General features: G+C 35.8%; 2 protein-coding genes across 2 annotated transcripts; both read left to right on the forward strand.

The window, feature by feature from the left end:
- Positions 1-1,369: 1,369 nt before the first annotated feature.
- Positions 1,370-11,541, forward strand: pef1 (penta-EF-hand domain containing 1). Its single transcript, XM_028461360.1, has 5 exons — positions 1,370-1,451; positions 3,037-3,256; positions 7,212-7,367; positions 9,618-9,761; positions 10,564-11,541. Exons 1-5 carry the CDS (start codon positions 1,401-1,403, stop codon positions 10,788-10,790), a joined length of 798 nt encoding a protein of 265 aa, XP_028317161.1. The 5' UTR covers positions 1,370-1,400; the 3' UTR covers positions 10,791-11,541.
- Positions 11,542-13,157: 1,616 nt separating this feature from the next.
- smim12 (small integral membrane protein 12) lies at positions 13,158-15,425 on the forward strand. The gene is made up of 2 exons (XM_028461494.1): positions 13,158-13,263; positions 14,716-15,425. The coding sequence occupies exon 2, from the start codon at positions 14,746-14,748 to the stop codon at positions 15,019-15,021; it is 276 nt and encodes a 91-aa protein (XP_028317295.1). The 5' UTR covers positions 13,158-13,263; positions 14,716-14,745; the 3' UTR covers positions 15,022-15,425.
- Positions 15,426-16,553: the final 1,128 nt, after the last annotated feature.

Here is a 16,553-nt window from a genome sequence, read left to right on the forward strand (position 1 = left end):
TTTGGCAAAGATTTTGTATTATTTGGTTTTATTTGGTTTCGAGATTTTCTTTGAAAATATTATGAATTATTGTTTTTGTAGCATTGTTCTTTTTTTTGTTTTGTTTTGTTTTGTTTTTTTGTTTTTTTTATGAAAAAGGCATTTACAATATAACAATGTCACAAAATCTATTGTCAGAATTTTTGTTCTTTAAAGAATTTCATGATGATGGAACTTTTTGCACTTTAAAAAGCAATTGTTTGTTTTTAAAACATATTCCTATTGAGCTGAAACGGTCCCAGTGAGTATGTAAGTACGCCCAGAAGTAAAATTAAAAAAACCTGTTTTTTGTTTGTTTGTTTTTGTTCAATTACAATTTTTCTGTCTTTTTTCTCCCTTACCAAAACATTCTATCATTATTGTGAGCCCATTATCGTCCATCGTATTGTAACTTCAGTTCTGTCTATATCGTCCCACCTCTCATAAATGGACCTTTGACTCATTAAAACGTTTCTTTGTGGACCTTTAAGATTTTTAATTGAGTACTGCTGCTCTATTATTATATATTATATTTGGATAGAGCTTACAATTAAAATTCACTACAGGAACTGTTTAAACATCCAAACGTAGCACTTTAAAAAAAAATCAGACGGGGAGGGATACGCAATTAGATGACACACAGGAATGTAATGAGCACCTTTATCCTTTTATGAACCAAGCAAGCGAAAAACAAACAAACTGATCTCATGACGGTTTTTCTATCAGACATGTGGTTGATTTTCACAATAAAATGAATTGGAAGAATCCTTTTTGAACCCAGAATTGTCAATGCAATTTAATGAAGAGATTGTATTCTATCATTTGTATTTATTTTGAACAGTAAAAATAAAACTTTTGCAATGCATCTGTTGAAATTGTTTCTTTCGTTTTCCTTTTATTTCACGACACACACACACACACACACACAAGTAAATAATAATAAATGATGACGCAAAGGGTTTAACCCACATCTTCATCCATTCAAGTATCATAATGTGTGTATTTAATGTGCCAGACAAACCACCATACCAATAGGGGCTTTACTTGACTATACTGTACTTACACATCGATAACTTAGGACCAGATACCGTAGCACACCTTGCAGTGTCATATCTTCAAAGGGTTGGGAGTGCACAACATAACATTAGTCTGGTGGTGGTGGTGGGCATAATGTTATGGCCTGTGGCTGTTTACAGTGAATCTCTGACGAACTTTCTCCACTAAACGATACCGGGTGTGGATTCTATTACGTAATTTAGCGTCATCCACATTTATTCTCCGTCATCCAATGGGAAGCGCGGATTAAGGGTTCAATGTTTGATTGACGGATAAACCGACCAATGGGGTGCTCTGACTCCAGCCCTAACGGACCGCCCTTTCGGATGACAAGTATTGGAGGAAGTGTTTTAAACATGAGTTTCCACTACGGACAGGTAACGTTTATTGAGTTTTATACCGTTCTTACCAGTCGTGTCATGTTTTTTTCTATTAATTGGATGTGTTTGCTATGTACTAGACTTCATTTACCGTCACAAATAACTGAGAAAACCCCTTAGCGTTAGCCATTCATTTGTTGCCTGTGATTAGTAAAGCTGGTGTGAGAGCTCTAATCTGTTACTCGACCCATTTTAAGGAAAATGTCATTATTTAAATCACTGAAATCAACAGTTCACTCTGTTTACTATTATCTTAAAGTGTAGTGTTTAAATGTTAGCACTCTGGTTCCGGAAATGTCTTAATGAAAGTGTGATAATGTCCTATATGATGTCACAATACAGCGTTAACAGTCAATAACTAAATATTCTAAACACTGGGTTTCCATGGAAGCTAATCTCAATACATTGTAAAACTACATGTATTAGTGTGTGTCCGGTTATTTGGCCTAAGTGTGATCCGGTGATAATGAGTGTTATTTAAATCACTAGTGATTTGAATGGACTTTTATGTCATCAACCATTGTTTCAACAATGTTTAAAAAATAAAATAAAAAAAAAAACAGAGTTGGACAAAAACTACCGTATTGTCTCTAATACAAGTAAAAGTAGCTTAATATTTGCTCCTAATATCCTTTCTTCTTTTGTTTGCCACATACAAAGACAATTACAGAAAAAAAATGCTGACAGCTAGGTTACCATAGACAGTATTTACAAATATTATACATTATAATACAGCAAGTGTGTGTATGTGATATTATAATAATGGTATTGTGCTATTAGGGGGTGATGGGAGGAGACAATAACAAGTTAATAATAGACAAATATGTGGAGGAAATGAACGATACACATAAATAATAATAATAATAATAATAATAATAATAATTACATAGAATAATATACTTAAAAATTGAAAGTTATTTTCCTCATTATAATTGCAAAAAGCAAAGCACAGATTTTTATTTTATTTTTAAAACATTTTTAAATAGTGCTGTAGTACAACTGAATACCACTGCGTTATGTTTCATGAACCACCCTAACATTTAGGTTTACGTTTAATAAAATCACATTAAATAAAAAAATAAATGACAGTTATTCACAGATTGAACGAAAAGCTGCTCAACAAGGTCAACATTACAACATATTTTATTTGACAAAAAAAATATAAAATCTAAACCAACACCCATATTAATATGTTTTAAAAATAAATGTGTTACTTGTAGTAACATTTGAGCCCCGCGATGTACATTTAACAAACATTAATCAACTAATTAATTCCTATGTTTAGTGCGTCTTTTGTTCAGCTAACCAGACATGAACATGGGTTAAAATACGGCCATGGATGCTCAGGAGGAGTCTCTTCATCCTTTGTCTAAATAACAACAACAATACTATTATTTATTTATGTTTATTTCATTTATTTATTTATTTAATAAATAATAATAATTAACAACAATACTATTAGACGTCACCTGCCTCTCTCTGATTGGCTCTTGCATTGACCAGCATGACGTATTAAAGCTATGGTAGAACTTGGACACAACACAAACTGTGTATTACTAGTGTGTGTGTGTGTGTGTTGCAGGGATATCCAGGAGGAAGAAACGCCCAACCAGGCGCTCCATACGGAGGAAGTCCCTACAACGCAGCCCATTCAGCTTCTTATGGAGGTGCTACAGCCCCAGCAGGCGCTCCTTACGCTGGTTATGGAGCCCCAGGTCAGGGGGGGCCGTACGGACATGCACCGTATGGGGGTTATGGAGGCCACCCTCATGGAGGAGCTGCTGGACACTACGGTCATGCAGGTAACTATAGCGATTGGTACAAACAGGAGCATTAGGCATTAAAGAGAGCGTATATGTGAACGATTAGTTTTTCTCATAACGATTATTTAACATCACGTGATCAATGCTAATATTCATGGCATAATAATCTCAAATCATCTCTTTTTAACATTTCAACATTTATTGAACATTTATTTATTCAAACACAAACATTGCTTTTCAGGTCATTGCACAAGAAAAGTATGTTAAAAACAACCTCCTGGGGTGTTGCAAGGTCTCTGTTTTTTTTTTTTTTCTTTAAAGAAATATTCAACACTGCTTTGTTTGTTACTGTAAAGAGGAAAAAGAGAAAATACATGAATATTCACAGGAGCAAATCAGTTTCAGCAAAAGTCACTTCCCACCATGCATATATTTATTTATTTTAATATCCTACAGCCATCACAGAGGCTCAACTTCCAAAATAGTTAAATTAATATAATATTATTACATTTAATTAGTAATGTCAATACTAATAATATAATTAGGGATAGACCAATATGGATTTTTTTTTTTTTTTTTAAGGACCGATACTGATTTTCTTTCCCATCAGCCTTAGCCGATGACTGATAATGACTGATGACATTTTTGAGCCGATATTTGCATTGATTCTATTTTTACTCCCTCAGTTTACATCATAAAAATTACACAATGATGACAAACGGTACAAGTCTCAAGTTTTATAACATCTATTGAAATTAACAAAGGTGATGTAGAACAAGAACACGTAAAAAAATATTTCTGTTCTCTGTAAATAATGCGAACCGGCGAACGCAGCAGCCCGCATTGGCCAATGCCAATGCACTTAAAAAAAAATGCAAAAAACGACTGATGTATCGGTCTATCACTGAATATATTACTAATTAAATTATTTTTTAAGTTGAGCCCCTAAGAGGGCTGTAATAATATGTGAAAATAAAACATTTACTCATAGATGTTTAACGGGGCTCTAGATCATGGAATGTATATCGTAAACGTGACATTGTGTTAATATATACCAGTCAGAGTTCTCTACAGGAGTTTTTCACAGCATCGGTGCAGAAAATGTTGAAATTTATAACTCTCTGAGGGCCAAATTTAGTGAAGTAAAACTGAAGTTTTTTTTTAAATTTTTGTCCCAGATTTATTTTAAAGCTAAAATGTATTTGTTGAATTGGTGACGGTGATGATGATGAATGTAGTTATAGAGTTACTCATGCTTGGTATTGGTCCTCCACTTATTAATACTCACACACACTGTAGAGACAAGAAATAACATTATATTCAAAAGTGTGATTCCAAGACCCGCTTTTCAGATTTAAATGAGGTTTTATGTGGGACCTGTGGTAATACTGGAGCTAACATACACACACACATACATGAAGGATGCACACAGAAGAGCTTTAATCAGGCATTAAAAAAGAAGACCCAGCCCGAGAGAACACAACCCGAACCCGTCTGACCAGAGTGAAGTCGATGTCTCTTTAAGCCTGAGCACGTTTCAACCAGGTGGTTTTAACATATGTGCACGCTCATGTAGAATGATCCGTTGTGAGTTAAATACATGACGAGCAGCTTCCGGTTAAAGCTGCGTTTATATTGGACGGTGCATACAGGCAATGTCGGGGGCAGCTAAGTCGCTGCAGGTGTCCTCGGGTAAAGACGGGAGCATCCGAGCAGATCGCCTGTATTAAATAGACGGTGCGGCTGATGTATGTGTTTCTCGGTTATGCAGACACCTCGAAGTCCCTTTTGTGTCCAAGTGTGCAACAATTATTACAACGGTGCCGATTGAAAAAGGAAAAAACAACAGAAAATGTTTACGTTACTGAAAACTGAACGTAGGGGGCGCCATCACTCCGTAGGGGAGCAAAATTACAACATTGGGGTCCCCTACGCTGAACAGCACTGGCAAGAACCCTGGCGGTTCCAGTATATTAAAAACATGTCCGTAGTACTGCGGGAAGCTAACAATGCTAACGTCAGTCTGAGCGATGCATTTATACAACAAATCAACAGTTTAACGTCACATTGGTAGAAAAAAAACCCCGTTCTTTATCAATTCTCAATAATCATACATTCCAAGGTGGGATCAGAAACATTACTGACAGTGTTTTGTTGTCGTCCTGACAGAACGCTCCGGAGTGTTTTCTTTTCAAATGTCACATGCCATCTGGTTTTTGCATCGTCTGGAAGTTAAGACTTCACTGGATGGTTGACGAGTGATAAATGCAGAATTCCTTTGCTTCGTACAAGCTAAAAAATAAGTACATTTTCACCTATACATGTGAAATACTGGTACTATAGAACCCTGTCATGTGGAGCTTCTTTTTATTAAGAAAAAACACTGCACAGTTGTAGTTAAGGGTTTTCATGTTGAATAAATTTGTGAACAAATGTTGCTACAATACAAACAGTTGGATGTTTGCTTAAGTTTACCACACAAAAGTACCAAAAATAGGTAATGTTGAGTATTGATATCGATTCACGGGTACAGAGTATGGTTCAAATGTGAAGCTACCCATCCCTAGTTAACATCAACTTTAACCTCTTCATCACTTCCCGCCCCTTTTTTTATCCCCTCCCTTTCTTCTGTAGATCTCTTGTGAGTTGATGGATAGATTTAGACTTCCTATCTCAGACCATCACGTGGCCCTCAGCACGATCACCCAGCTGGAGTGGAAATGTGTGTGTGTGTGTGTCACTGTGCATTTGTTTAACTCCTCCCCCTTTCACGCCACATTTTCATACACCACCAGCCACTGCCTTTGATGTTAGGAACACGTTCAGCAGGTTTTCAAATAGGTTCATCATCTTTGGGGCAAAAAAAAAGGTTTTTTTTTATTCCAGGGAAATTAATTGTAGTCGAGGAAAAACGAGAATAACTTACACAACATGTAATTAAATGTAAAACTTTAACCATTTAGGAATACTTACACATTTAGTGTCATTTATTATTTCATGTCAGGTGGTTGTTTTGTAAATATCAAAGGTGCAGACCAGGGTTGGGATCAATTGTAATTGATAATTATAATTATGGTATAATTATAATTTTAAAAATGTGTTGCTGTTGTAATAATAATTAAATTGTAATTGAGTTTAGATAATTTACTTTGTAATTGTAATTGCCATTAAAACTCTATAAAAAAATTTAATTATAATGTAACGCGAAACTGGGGAACTTTGTTACAGTTCTATGTACAGTTCTACACATATGTAGTTAACAATTATTAAAATATGTTTCATATCAAGCTTTTCCACATTTTATCATTAAGAAATAAATAAATCTAGGGGTATACGGACACAAAAAAAGCTCAGTCGCCCACACCAAAAACATTAAAACCTATATTTTCATTGATTATGAAGCCTAACAAGGTAATCAGTAGATAGGAAATGATGATATTAGTTTTTAGTGTATTTTACAGCTGTTATATAACAGAAATCTAACACAAGAGGAAGGTTAACTTTTAATAGGTTATTTATTCCAGGCTAGGTAATTGTGATTAATTGTATTTGAAATGTAGTAATTGAGAACATAAGGGGTAAAAAAAATAATTTAATTGTAATTGGAAAAAATGCTGGTCACTGTAATCGTAATTGAACATGGATAATTGAAAACGTAAATGAAACTGAAAAGACGTAGAATTGAATACAGGCTCAGCGGTTCAACAGTGAGCGTCTTTTCCTCTTTTAATTAAATAAACCATAAAGTCACTTTTTTTCTCTCTTGTTTTATGAGTACACCCCACCCCCTCAGCCCGGGAGCGTCATTAGAACAAAACCATAACTGCAAGACGGCATAAAAGACAGAAAACATAAAGGGGAAAAATCATATCAGACAGCTCAGGTCGACTAAAGCAAAGTCGGCAGAGATGAGCGGTGGAAACACGAAGCAAACGGACTCAGTGATGGAGCGTCTGACAGACGTTATATTCCCTCCCCCTCTTCTTCCCTGTAGGTAACGTCCCTCCCGGTGTAAACCCAGAGGCGTACCAGTGGTTCCACAGTGTCGATGCCGACCGCAGCGGCTTCATCAACCACACTGAGCTGAAGCAAGCACTCGTCAACTCCAACTGGTCAACGTTCAATGACGAAACCTGCCTCATGATGATCAGTGAGTCCCCACACTGCAGCCACACTGACCTAAATAACATGAGGAAGGGTTGTGTTTGGGAAAAGTTCTACACTCAGGGTGCGTTTGTTTCTTAGTTGCTCCCATACAGTAACAGTGCAGGTACCAGAACACACACAGACTGGCTGTGCTCTAAATGTCATACTAACGTACTACTCATACTAAGTCTGACGTCAAATTGAGTATGTAGTGAGTTCACATTAGATAGGATGGAAAGATTGAGTACGCAAGAAATACCCAGATGTATATTATATCATAGTGAGTATTGGCAAGGATGTTGCAATACGATACGTATATGTATGATATTATTGCGATATATCACAATATTCTACCCAGTTAATATCAAAATGAAATGTAGAGATGTATATGTTCATCAGAAGATATGGATCATTCAGAGGACAAATTGAGTCAAAACTATTTGCTTCAAAACATCCTATTTATTATTTATTATTAGCGTTTTTGCACATTTTCACTGACAAAAAATCTATTTAAATTTATTTTTTTTTTTTTTATTTTTGTTTTTAAACCCTAGCATACATAAATAATGCCGGCATTGCACATTGCCATCATAAAATCAAGTAACCATTGCAACACATTGAAAATATTGTAACCACTGAAATACACAAAAATATTGATTAAATATCAGAAAAAGAAAATATATATATATTTAAAATCGTTTTTTTTTTTTTAGTAAAAAAAATTGATTCAAAATCGTAAAAAAAAAAAAAATTTCACACCCCTAGTGTTGAAGACACATGACCACATTTTAAAGGTCTTGGTTTTGTCTACGACTCAGAAACATTTTTACTCTGGATTTTCCGTCTGTTTTTAAACTTTTTTCTTAAATGTGATAACAGGAGAAGAACGCGAATAAACAATATCATGCTTTATTTGTGCGTTTATTTATCCACACTGTATAATGATTGAAAACTTCCTAATGTGACTGAGTCACATTCACGTGACCTAAAAATCTTGTTTTCAGATATTTAGAATAATTGTGACTTTATCAAGAGTTAAAACATGTGAGTTTATTTTTTTCCAAGAATTCAGTTTTAGCTATTTTTTTTTTTTTTTTTGTGTAGTTAAGAGTTTTACGTGTTTTGCTTTGATAGAGTTGCAGACGTCAAATGTATTTAAAAGAAGCTAAAGATAGAATGTTTTTTAACTGTTGAACCGTTTCATGGTTTTAAAATGAATATTGTTATGGTCTTGGTCTCAGTGCATTATTGGTCTTGTATAGTGTGGTCTTGTATGCACGGTGGGCACACTAGTCATACTGAACCGCCCCATGATGCATTGCAAGCAGAATATGAAATTGTCCTGGGACCATCTTCAAGCTAAAAGTCAAACATCTCCTTTTCAAAACAAAATAATCTCTTCTTGCCTTTCATCAGTTTTTTTTTTTTTTTTTTTTTTAACACATAGGGCTTTTGTTTTGAAGTTAACAGGAAGTTTTGTCAGTAGAACAATGACGGGTGTACAGAAATCTCAGGCAGGAAATGTGTTTTCACTAGTTTTATGGATCAAATGAGCACATGTTGACATGGTCACTTTCTCACTTAAAATGTTTTTTAGAACTTTTATATTTAGATATTTATTTTGTCTTTGTAGGTTCGAAATGCATCTTGGGAAACTTCAGTGGGAATGTTCATCATCCTAATATTATATAGTAGAACAGAGGTTCTCAACTGTTCTCACCCTGGGACCCACATTTTTCCACGGTCATTAAATCCCGACCAACTTTTTTTTTTTTAGAATTTAACCTACCAAATTTAATTTTTCAAAAATAGCAGTTAATAACACACATATATAATCTTTTTTTAACTGAAATCTAGGTGTTTTCCTGTCCAACATGCATTTCACAGCATGCCTGTCAAAATAAAAGTTTATTTAGAAATAAAGATAAGTCCGACATGAGTATACATATAAGTATTTATTTTTATTTATTTTTGACCAGATGTCTGCGACCCACTTTAAGGTCCCGACCCACCAGTTGAGAATAGCTGTAGACAGTCTGTACTCATTGAGTGTGTAGTTAGTGTGTAGTACGCAGGTGTGTGATTTCAAACACAGCCTATATGACATCAGGTTAAGCTAAAGCTTGCCATAAACAGATCTAATGGGTCATTTCTATTTCTTAGAATGTGTTTTTTTTTTTTTTTTTTTATTTGTGCTTGAGAAGTGACTGTAGGAAGAAGTGTGAGCATGCTGTCCTGGTTCTCTCCTCCACAGACATGTTTGACAAGACCCGTTCAGGTCGAATAGACCTGTTTGGTTTCTCAGCTCTGTGGGACTACATGCAGCGATGGAGAGCCTTGTTCCAGCAGTACGACAGAGACAGATCTGGATCCATCTGTGGCCCAGAGCTGTATCAAGGTACGGCTGTGTCTAAGTCTGATGTTTAAGACGCAAAACAATGTCTGAATCACACCAGTGCTGATATTTCAGCACAATCACAATTAGAATCACTTTTTTTATTGCCAAGTCATTTACATATATGAGGAATTTGTCTTGGTGTATTGGTGAGAAAGAAAAAACAAGTCCTTAAATAAAATAAAATATGAGAGGCAATTACACATATATAAAATAGAATTTAAACACAAACTGTACAAAGGGAGCATGGAAGAAAATAAATTTAATTTAATTAAAGGATTTTAAGTGCGCCTTAGAGTATAGAAAATATACGGTACATTGTGAAACTACAATAAATAATCAAATTCATCACATCATAGCCGACCAATCACATTAAAACATAATACACGGTGCCAAAATAGCATTAGATCCCAGTTATTTTCTTAGTTTTAGAGTTCATAAATGTATTTATACTTAGAGCCTAAGAATTTTTTCATTTTGAATTTAATTCATTGGTGTTATTTTATTTTTAAAAATAATTTTACATTTCATTTTATATAGATGCCTTTGTGGAAAATAAATTAAGTTGCGATTGTGAAAGATGTGGTCTCTTCCTTTTTAGGTATATACATGAGTGTGAACATAGTGCACTGCAGTGTATGTAACGGTAAATGGTATTTAGATCAGCTGTACAGCGGAGTGATATGATACGATGTTGCTGCTCTACGTCAGCACTTTTGGAATGTCTGTCGTCCAATCAAATCACTTGTTTTGAACTAACTGTTGTATAACCACCTTTTTCTTTTCTGCGCTCCGTGTTGTCCAGCTTTAGCTCAGATGGGCTACAACCTCAGCCCCCAGTTCTCTCAGACCCTGGTGCAGCGCCACAGCTTCAGAGGGCGCCCTGGTATCCAGCTGGACCGCTTCATCCAGGTGTGCACCCAGCTGCAGAGCATGACTCAGGTGTTCAGGGAGAGGGACACAGCCATGACGGGCCACATCCGCCTCAGCTACGAGGACTTCCTGTCCGGGGCCGTCACCAGGCTCATGTGAACGCTCAGTGTTTGATGATGTCCTAAAAAGTGCCCTGAACACATCCACATATTATGCAACATACCAGCATTTTATACACAATATTCCACAGATTGATTTTTGGTTGAATTTATTGAAAGCATTTACATTACATTTACACCTAAATTAAGGCCATGTACTTTTTTTTTTAAAGGAATGTTTAAAGCTTTGCTACAATCCAGTGATCAGTGGAGACGCTGTTCAGTCACTCGCTGCTTTACCACAGATGCCTTTGTGACCGTGGCAGTAAAAAAATGATTGCATCAGCTGTGATTCATAAAGGCAAAAATATGTTCATATATTCCTTTCAGCTAAAGTTCTATTTACAGTCACTAAGTGCAGGAGAACAGCCTGAAGGCCATAGAAGTATATGTTAAATCATATTATTCTGCTGCTTTGAAGCTGTATTAAATTATTATGATGGAAAGTATTTCCTAATATTATACATGCTTCTTAATAGTACTTTTTACATGATTACATGCAGTTTAAAAAAGAGCAGGAAATGTGAGCTATTACCAGCATTATTCTGTTCATTAATAGAAAGTGTCACATGACCAACACAGTGTAAAAGCAACTGTGCTTAAGCATGATTTACTTTTTCACTCCAACTGTATGAAAGCTGAGGTATGTGTGGCCAGTATGAAGGACCAGTGACACGTTTTGATCACATTTCCAACTGAGTTCATGAAACATGCCAAATGATGCCAGAAGCAAATAAATGCTATTGTCTATAGTCAGTGTGGGTTTGTTTATTGAGCTTTGGTGTTTCTTTTGATTGGGTTATTAAAAATACCAATGTATCCAACAGTGTTTAAAAAAAAAAACAGTGGTCACCAACACGGGGCCTGTGGGCACCATGTAGCCCATATGGACCATGTGAGGGGCCCTCAGGCCTGTTCTTAACAGCACTAGTAGACACTAATGAGCTCCGTCTAAAATCTGATTTACTCACTCAGATAAATACAGATGATGGATATAGTGAGTAACTTGATTTAAATATTGCTGATTTAAAGTTGCAGTATGTATGTTTTTTTTTTTTTTTTGGCGTCATTTGGTCAAAAAATTAATAACCGTCTTTGAGCATATTGTAATCCAAAGAGTTCTGAGTGGAGAGTGAATCTCTGCTCCTCCTCCTGGCCCTGTAAATGAGTTTTAGAAATACAGGAGTGTGACGCTGGACTTCAGCCAATCAGAGATCTTTCTACCAACAGAGCCATCCATGAGCTGTTTTAAGCATTACAATTGGCTGCTTGAGCTGCTCTTCAAAAGTCGGTCCACGTTCACAATCTGAGAGGAGGAAAAGTGTACTGGCAGATGTTCCAGCTGAAGTCTCCATCGTGGCTTTTAGCACTGCGGTTACACAGGAAAGCAAGAGGAAAAGGAAGATGGAGGTGGAGAAGCAACACAATAAAGGCACAAATGTGTTCAGGAGGAACGGACTCCACGGAGGTCCCTCTGACTATGCGGTAGACTGCGAGCTATCCGCTTTCAGTCCGTGCGCAGTCTGCCCCGAGTCAGAGAGAGATAGTGACAACAGATGGGATAAATAGCAGCGAGTGATACATGCTTTCAGAAAACTCTCCAATAACACAAGATAAAGTCCCTACATTTGTCACTAGTCACCAGTATTTGGATTAACGGTGTTTATAATAGCATTTAATTTTTTCGGTAACTGGGTAATCTAACTAATTACTTTTTACGCCGTTACAACACTGTTAACGTTACTGAACGTTAAATGTGGTGTGTCACATGCATTGATTGAATAAAGTGTTATCCGAGAGCGCCCCTGGCTTCATACGCAGCTGTAGTGAGGAGGTGGGTTAAAAACGAGGTGAGCGATTATGATTGGCTAAAGCGGCGTCATGTTTCATGGTAGCCAATCAGAGCCAGTGTTTTTACACATGTGCCAGCACGACGTGGTGGCGATACAAACACTACTTTAAATTAAATGTGGTCAAAGGCAAGAACGTGTATATGAAGTGTACATTATATCCAGAAGCGAAGACTTTGTCAACATCCATTGTAATTCTTTGACATATAGCAACTTTTTTTTTTTTTTTTACAGTCAAGCAAATAGTTACTTTCCTTTCCAATACAAATTTAAATGAATACAAATAAAACAAATAAAATATTGATATTATACATTTCGGTTTTGTTTTAATAATAATAAAAACACTTAATAATAACCATGGATTTGCATCAGTTTGTCAGATTTTGTGGTAGCTGATTAATTTTATAGCTAAATTACAAAAATGGACTTCAATGTTTTGTTATTTGAAAATAGCATCACATTGTTCTGGTGCTTTTATTGCAGTTCATGCTTTTAACCAATAGATGGCGGTAAAAGACCAAGCAGTGAAGCAGCAGATGACGTTTAGCCCGGAAGTTCTTAGCCTTTGAGCGGATGTTACCTCACTGTAGCGCTAACGTGCTAACACACCGGTAACGGATAAAGGTGAGTAAATTACCACAATTACTATCATATAATAATTATATAAACTTAAAAAAATAAAAAACATTAAAAAAAACGTCTTATTGACAAGTTGCTGGTGTAGTTGTTGCCTTTAAATGTTCACCGTTTGGATAAATAGACGCTGTTACTGTCCGATGCTCTTATGTAAGCACAATAAATGACTTTCAGGCGTCATTGTTCTCATAAACTCTCTAAACACGGTATTACATCAATAAACTTCCCCCGATCAACGACTATTAAGACTTTGTATGAGTGCACACTCGTTTTAGCTGTTGAAGTAATTTAACGAAGTCCAACATAAATGGACCCGCTTTTAGTTTATAAAAGCCCAAATGAGCGTCAGACTGACGATATTAGTGATGCGTTCAGGAACAGTGAATCCGATCGACCTGAGTTTTTATTCGGCTTATAAAAAACGTGAGAATTATAGCGTATAGATGGAAAGTCATAATTATGAGTTCGTAAAGTCATAATTATTAGATAGATTGTCATAATTACAAGTACATAAATAAGTCATTATTGCAAAATGTTACTCGGTCACATTTATGTATGTTTCTTGACATAAAATTTAAATGAAAAGTAATTTTTTCAAAGCTATGAATTTCTTTCTCATAATTATGACTTTATATCTCATTATGACTTTCTAACTCATAATTATTACTTTCTATCTCAGTCATAATTATGGCTTTCTAATAATTTTGACTTTCATAATTATGACTTTCATTCTCATAATTATGACTTTTCTAACTTGTAATCATGACTTTACTAACTCATAATTATTACTTTCCATCTCATAATTATGGCTTTTTAATAATTATGACTTTCTATCTCATAATTATGACTTCAATGACTCATATTTATGACTTTACTAACTGATAATTAAGATGTTTTATCTCATAATTATGAATTTCTATCTCATAATTATGAATTTCTATCTCAGTCATAATTATGGCTTTCTAATAATTTTGACTTTCATGATTATGACTTTCTAACTCGTAATTGTACTTTTTCTAACTCGTAATTATGACTTACTTTCATCTCATTAATACTTTCTAATAATTATGATTTTCTATCTTGTATTTATTACTTTCTATCTCATAATCATGACTTCAGGAACTGATAATTAAGACGTTTTATCTCATAATTATTACTTTCCATCTCATAATTATGGCTTTCTAATAATTATGACTTTCTATCTCATAATTATGACTTCACTAACTCATAATTATGACTCAGTCACCATGATGATTTTATTTTATGTATGTATTTTTGCCACACGTTGACATGGCACAGCAACAAGGCACACAGTAGTTGTACTGTATCAGCAAGCTCTCTCCTCGATGATGATTAAAAAATCAAAACAAATATTACTCTAGCCAAAAAATTGTAATTTACATTTTTTCCAACCAGCTTTTGACTTCCCTAACCTTGCAGGACTGTGGGGGGGCTAACTGGCGTGCAGCCATGTGGCCCGTACTGTGGACGGCGATGCGGACCTACGCTCCCTACGTCACCTTCCCCGTAGCGTTCGTGGTGGGCGCAGTGGGCTACCACCTGGAGTGGTTCATCAGAGGACCTTCTACGCCCAGGGAGGAAGAGAAGAGCATTGTTGAACTGAGAGAGGAGCGGAAGCTCCAGGAACAAGCAGGCACCGACAGCACGCAGGTCCTCAGCCTGAAGGAGAAACTGGAGTTCACTCCACGGGCCGCTCTGAACAGAAACCGGCCTGAAAAGAGCTAACCTAACCTCGCTTTGAGAAACCAGACTTTATATAGGGTTAAACCTGGAGCTGAAACACACCATCTATTCCTCCTCTGACCATCAACCACTTTAGGAGAAATATTAAACACGTTCAAACTGAAAGGACCTTTTTTTTTTAATTCCACTGCATCAAGTGTCTTTCTGCACTCTACTTTTAATCCTGTCTTGTGAGCGTTAAAGCAGAGGAACGACGGCTTTTTGTGCAAATTCTTTACATCTCATGAGCTTTGATTGCATGTGACATAATGAGCCAGCGCTGCAGCGTGGGAGGTCTGACAGGAAGTTTAAGCTACTTATTGTATCACGACTTTGATTGTGGAAAGATGTGATGCAGTGTGTTCTACTGGGAGTTCTAAGGAACATTAAAGATTCCATGCTGAATATGTGCCTGATTGATGTTTTCACAATTCTCTGTATTCTCTGTGGTAAAGTAAAGTATTTATTTTAATATTTTCGATGACGTTTGATTTTTTTTTTTGCGGTGGTGTATGAAGTAGGGCTGGGGGATATATTTAAGATATATCAAGTTTTCTATTTTGGCAATATATAAAATTGCAATAATCGCCTATGTCAATACACATATATATATATAATAGCTTATTTTGTTTTAAAATACTTGTTTTCACTACTCAGAACAGCATTTAAAGCAGTTACATGGATTTCCCCCAAACATCCACACTACAGAACTCACTCACACATGCTGTCCCTCATAGGGCACATTTTGTGCAACTGTTTGTTAATAAATGCGCCTGTGTGGCATTTGCAAATTTAACCCAGAAAGACAGAAACTGAATTAAAATGATCAGGATTTATATTGTATGTCACTATTTTGAGAAAAATTAAGGAGATATTGGAGTTTTGGTCCATATTGCCCAGCTTTAGTCTGAAGCGATGTGGAATAACTGCAGTAAAGGAAGTTATAACTGCCTTTCAGTTTCAAGAAGGAAATCCTTAAAGAGGGGAACTAATGAGTCATTCACGTCTGGGAATAATTAGCTCTTCAATGGGATCATCACCTTCACACATACTGTCGTTTTCCTTTTTCACAAAATCAGTTGTTGGCTGTGACATTTAAGACATTTTAGTTTGATCTTAAGTGAGCCACAGATTTTAGGTTAGAATAAGAGCAAATTGAACATTAATGTGGCACATATACAGTAAATGATAAAGTATGTTAGCACAGTGGGGCAAAAAAGTATTTAGTCAGCCACCAATTGTGCAAGTTCTCCCACATAAAAACATGAGAGAGGCCTGTAATTTTCATCATAGATATACCTCAACTATCAGAGACCAAATGAGAAGAAAAAAAAAAAAAGCGGAAAATCATATTGTAAATACTTTTTTGCCCCACTGTATATCGTCCCTGCAGGAACTTCACATATATGTCCCTGATTTTGTGGAAAATTGGGGAAAAGTTGGCAGATTTTGGAATAAGTTGAGATTTCTTTCAACAATTTCAGATGAAAAATGACTGTCGTGATGGAAGAACTGGAAAACTGAGCTCTGCAAAT

The sequence above is a fragment of the Gouania willdenowi genome, chromosome 11 (genome assembly GCF_900634775.1).
Source record: "Gouania willdenowi chromosome 11, fGouWil2.1, whole genome shotgun sequence".
In the NCBI taxonomy this organism is placed as follows: Eukaryota; Metazoa; Chordata; class Actinopteri; order Blenniiformes; family Gobiesocidae; genus Gouania; species Gouania willdenowi.

Coding starts and splice junctions, on each gene's coding strand:
- pef1 (XM_028461360.1), top strand. CDS start 1,401: ATGACAAGTATTGGAGGAAGTGTTTTAAACATGAGTTTCCACTACGGA. Junction 7,368..9,617: donor AACCTGCCTCATGATGATCA/GTGAGTCCCCAC, acceptor TCTCCTCCACAG/ACATGTTTGACAAGACCCGT. Junction 9,762..10,563: donor TGGCCCAGAGCTGTATCAAG/GTACGGCTGTGT, acceptor CGTGTTGTCCAG/CTTTAGCTCAGATGGGCTAC.
- smim12 (XM_028461494.1), top strand. CDS start 14,746: ATGTGGCCCGTACTGTGGACGGCGATGCGGACCTACGCTCCCTACGTC.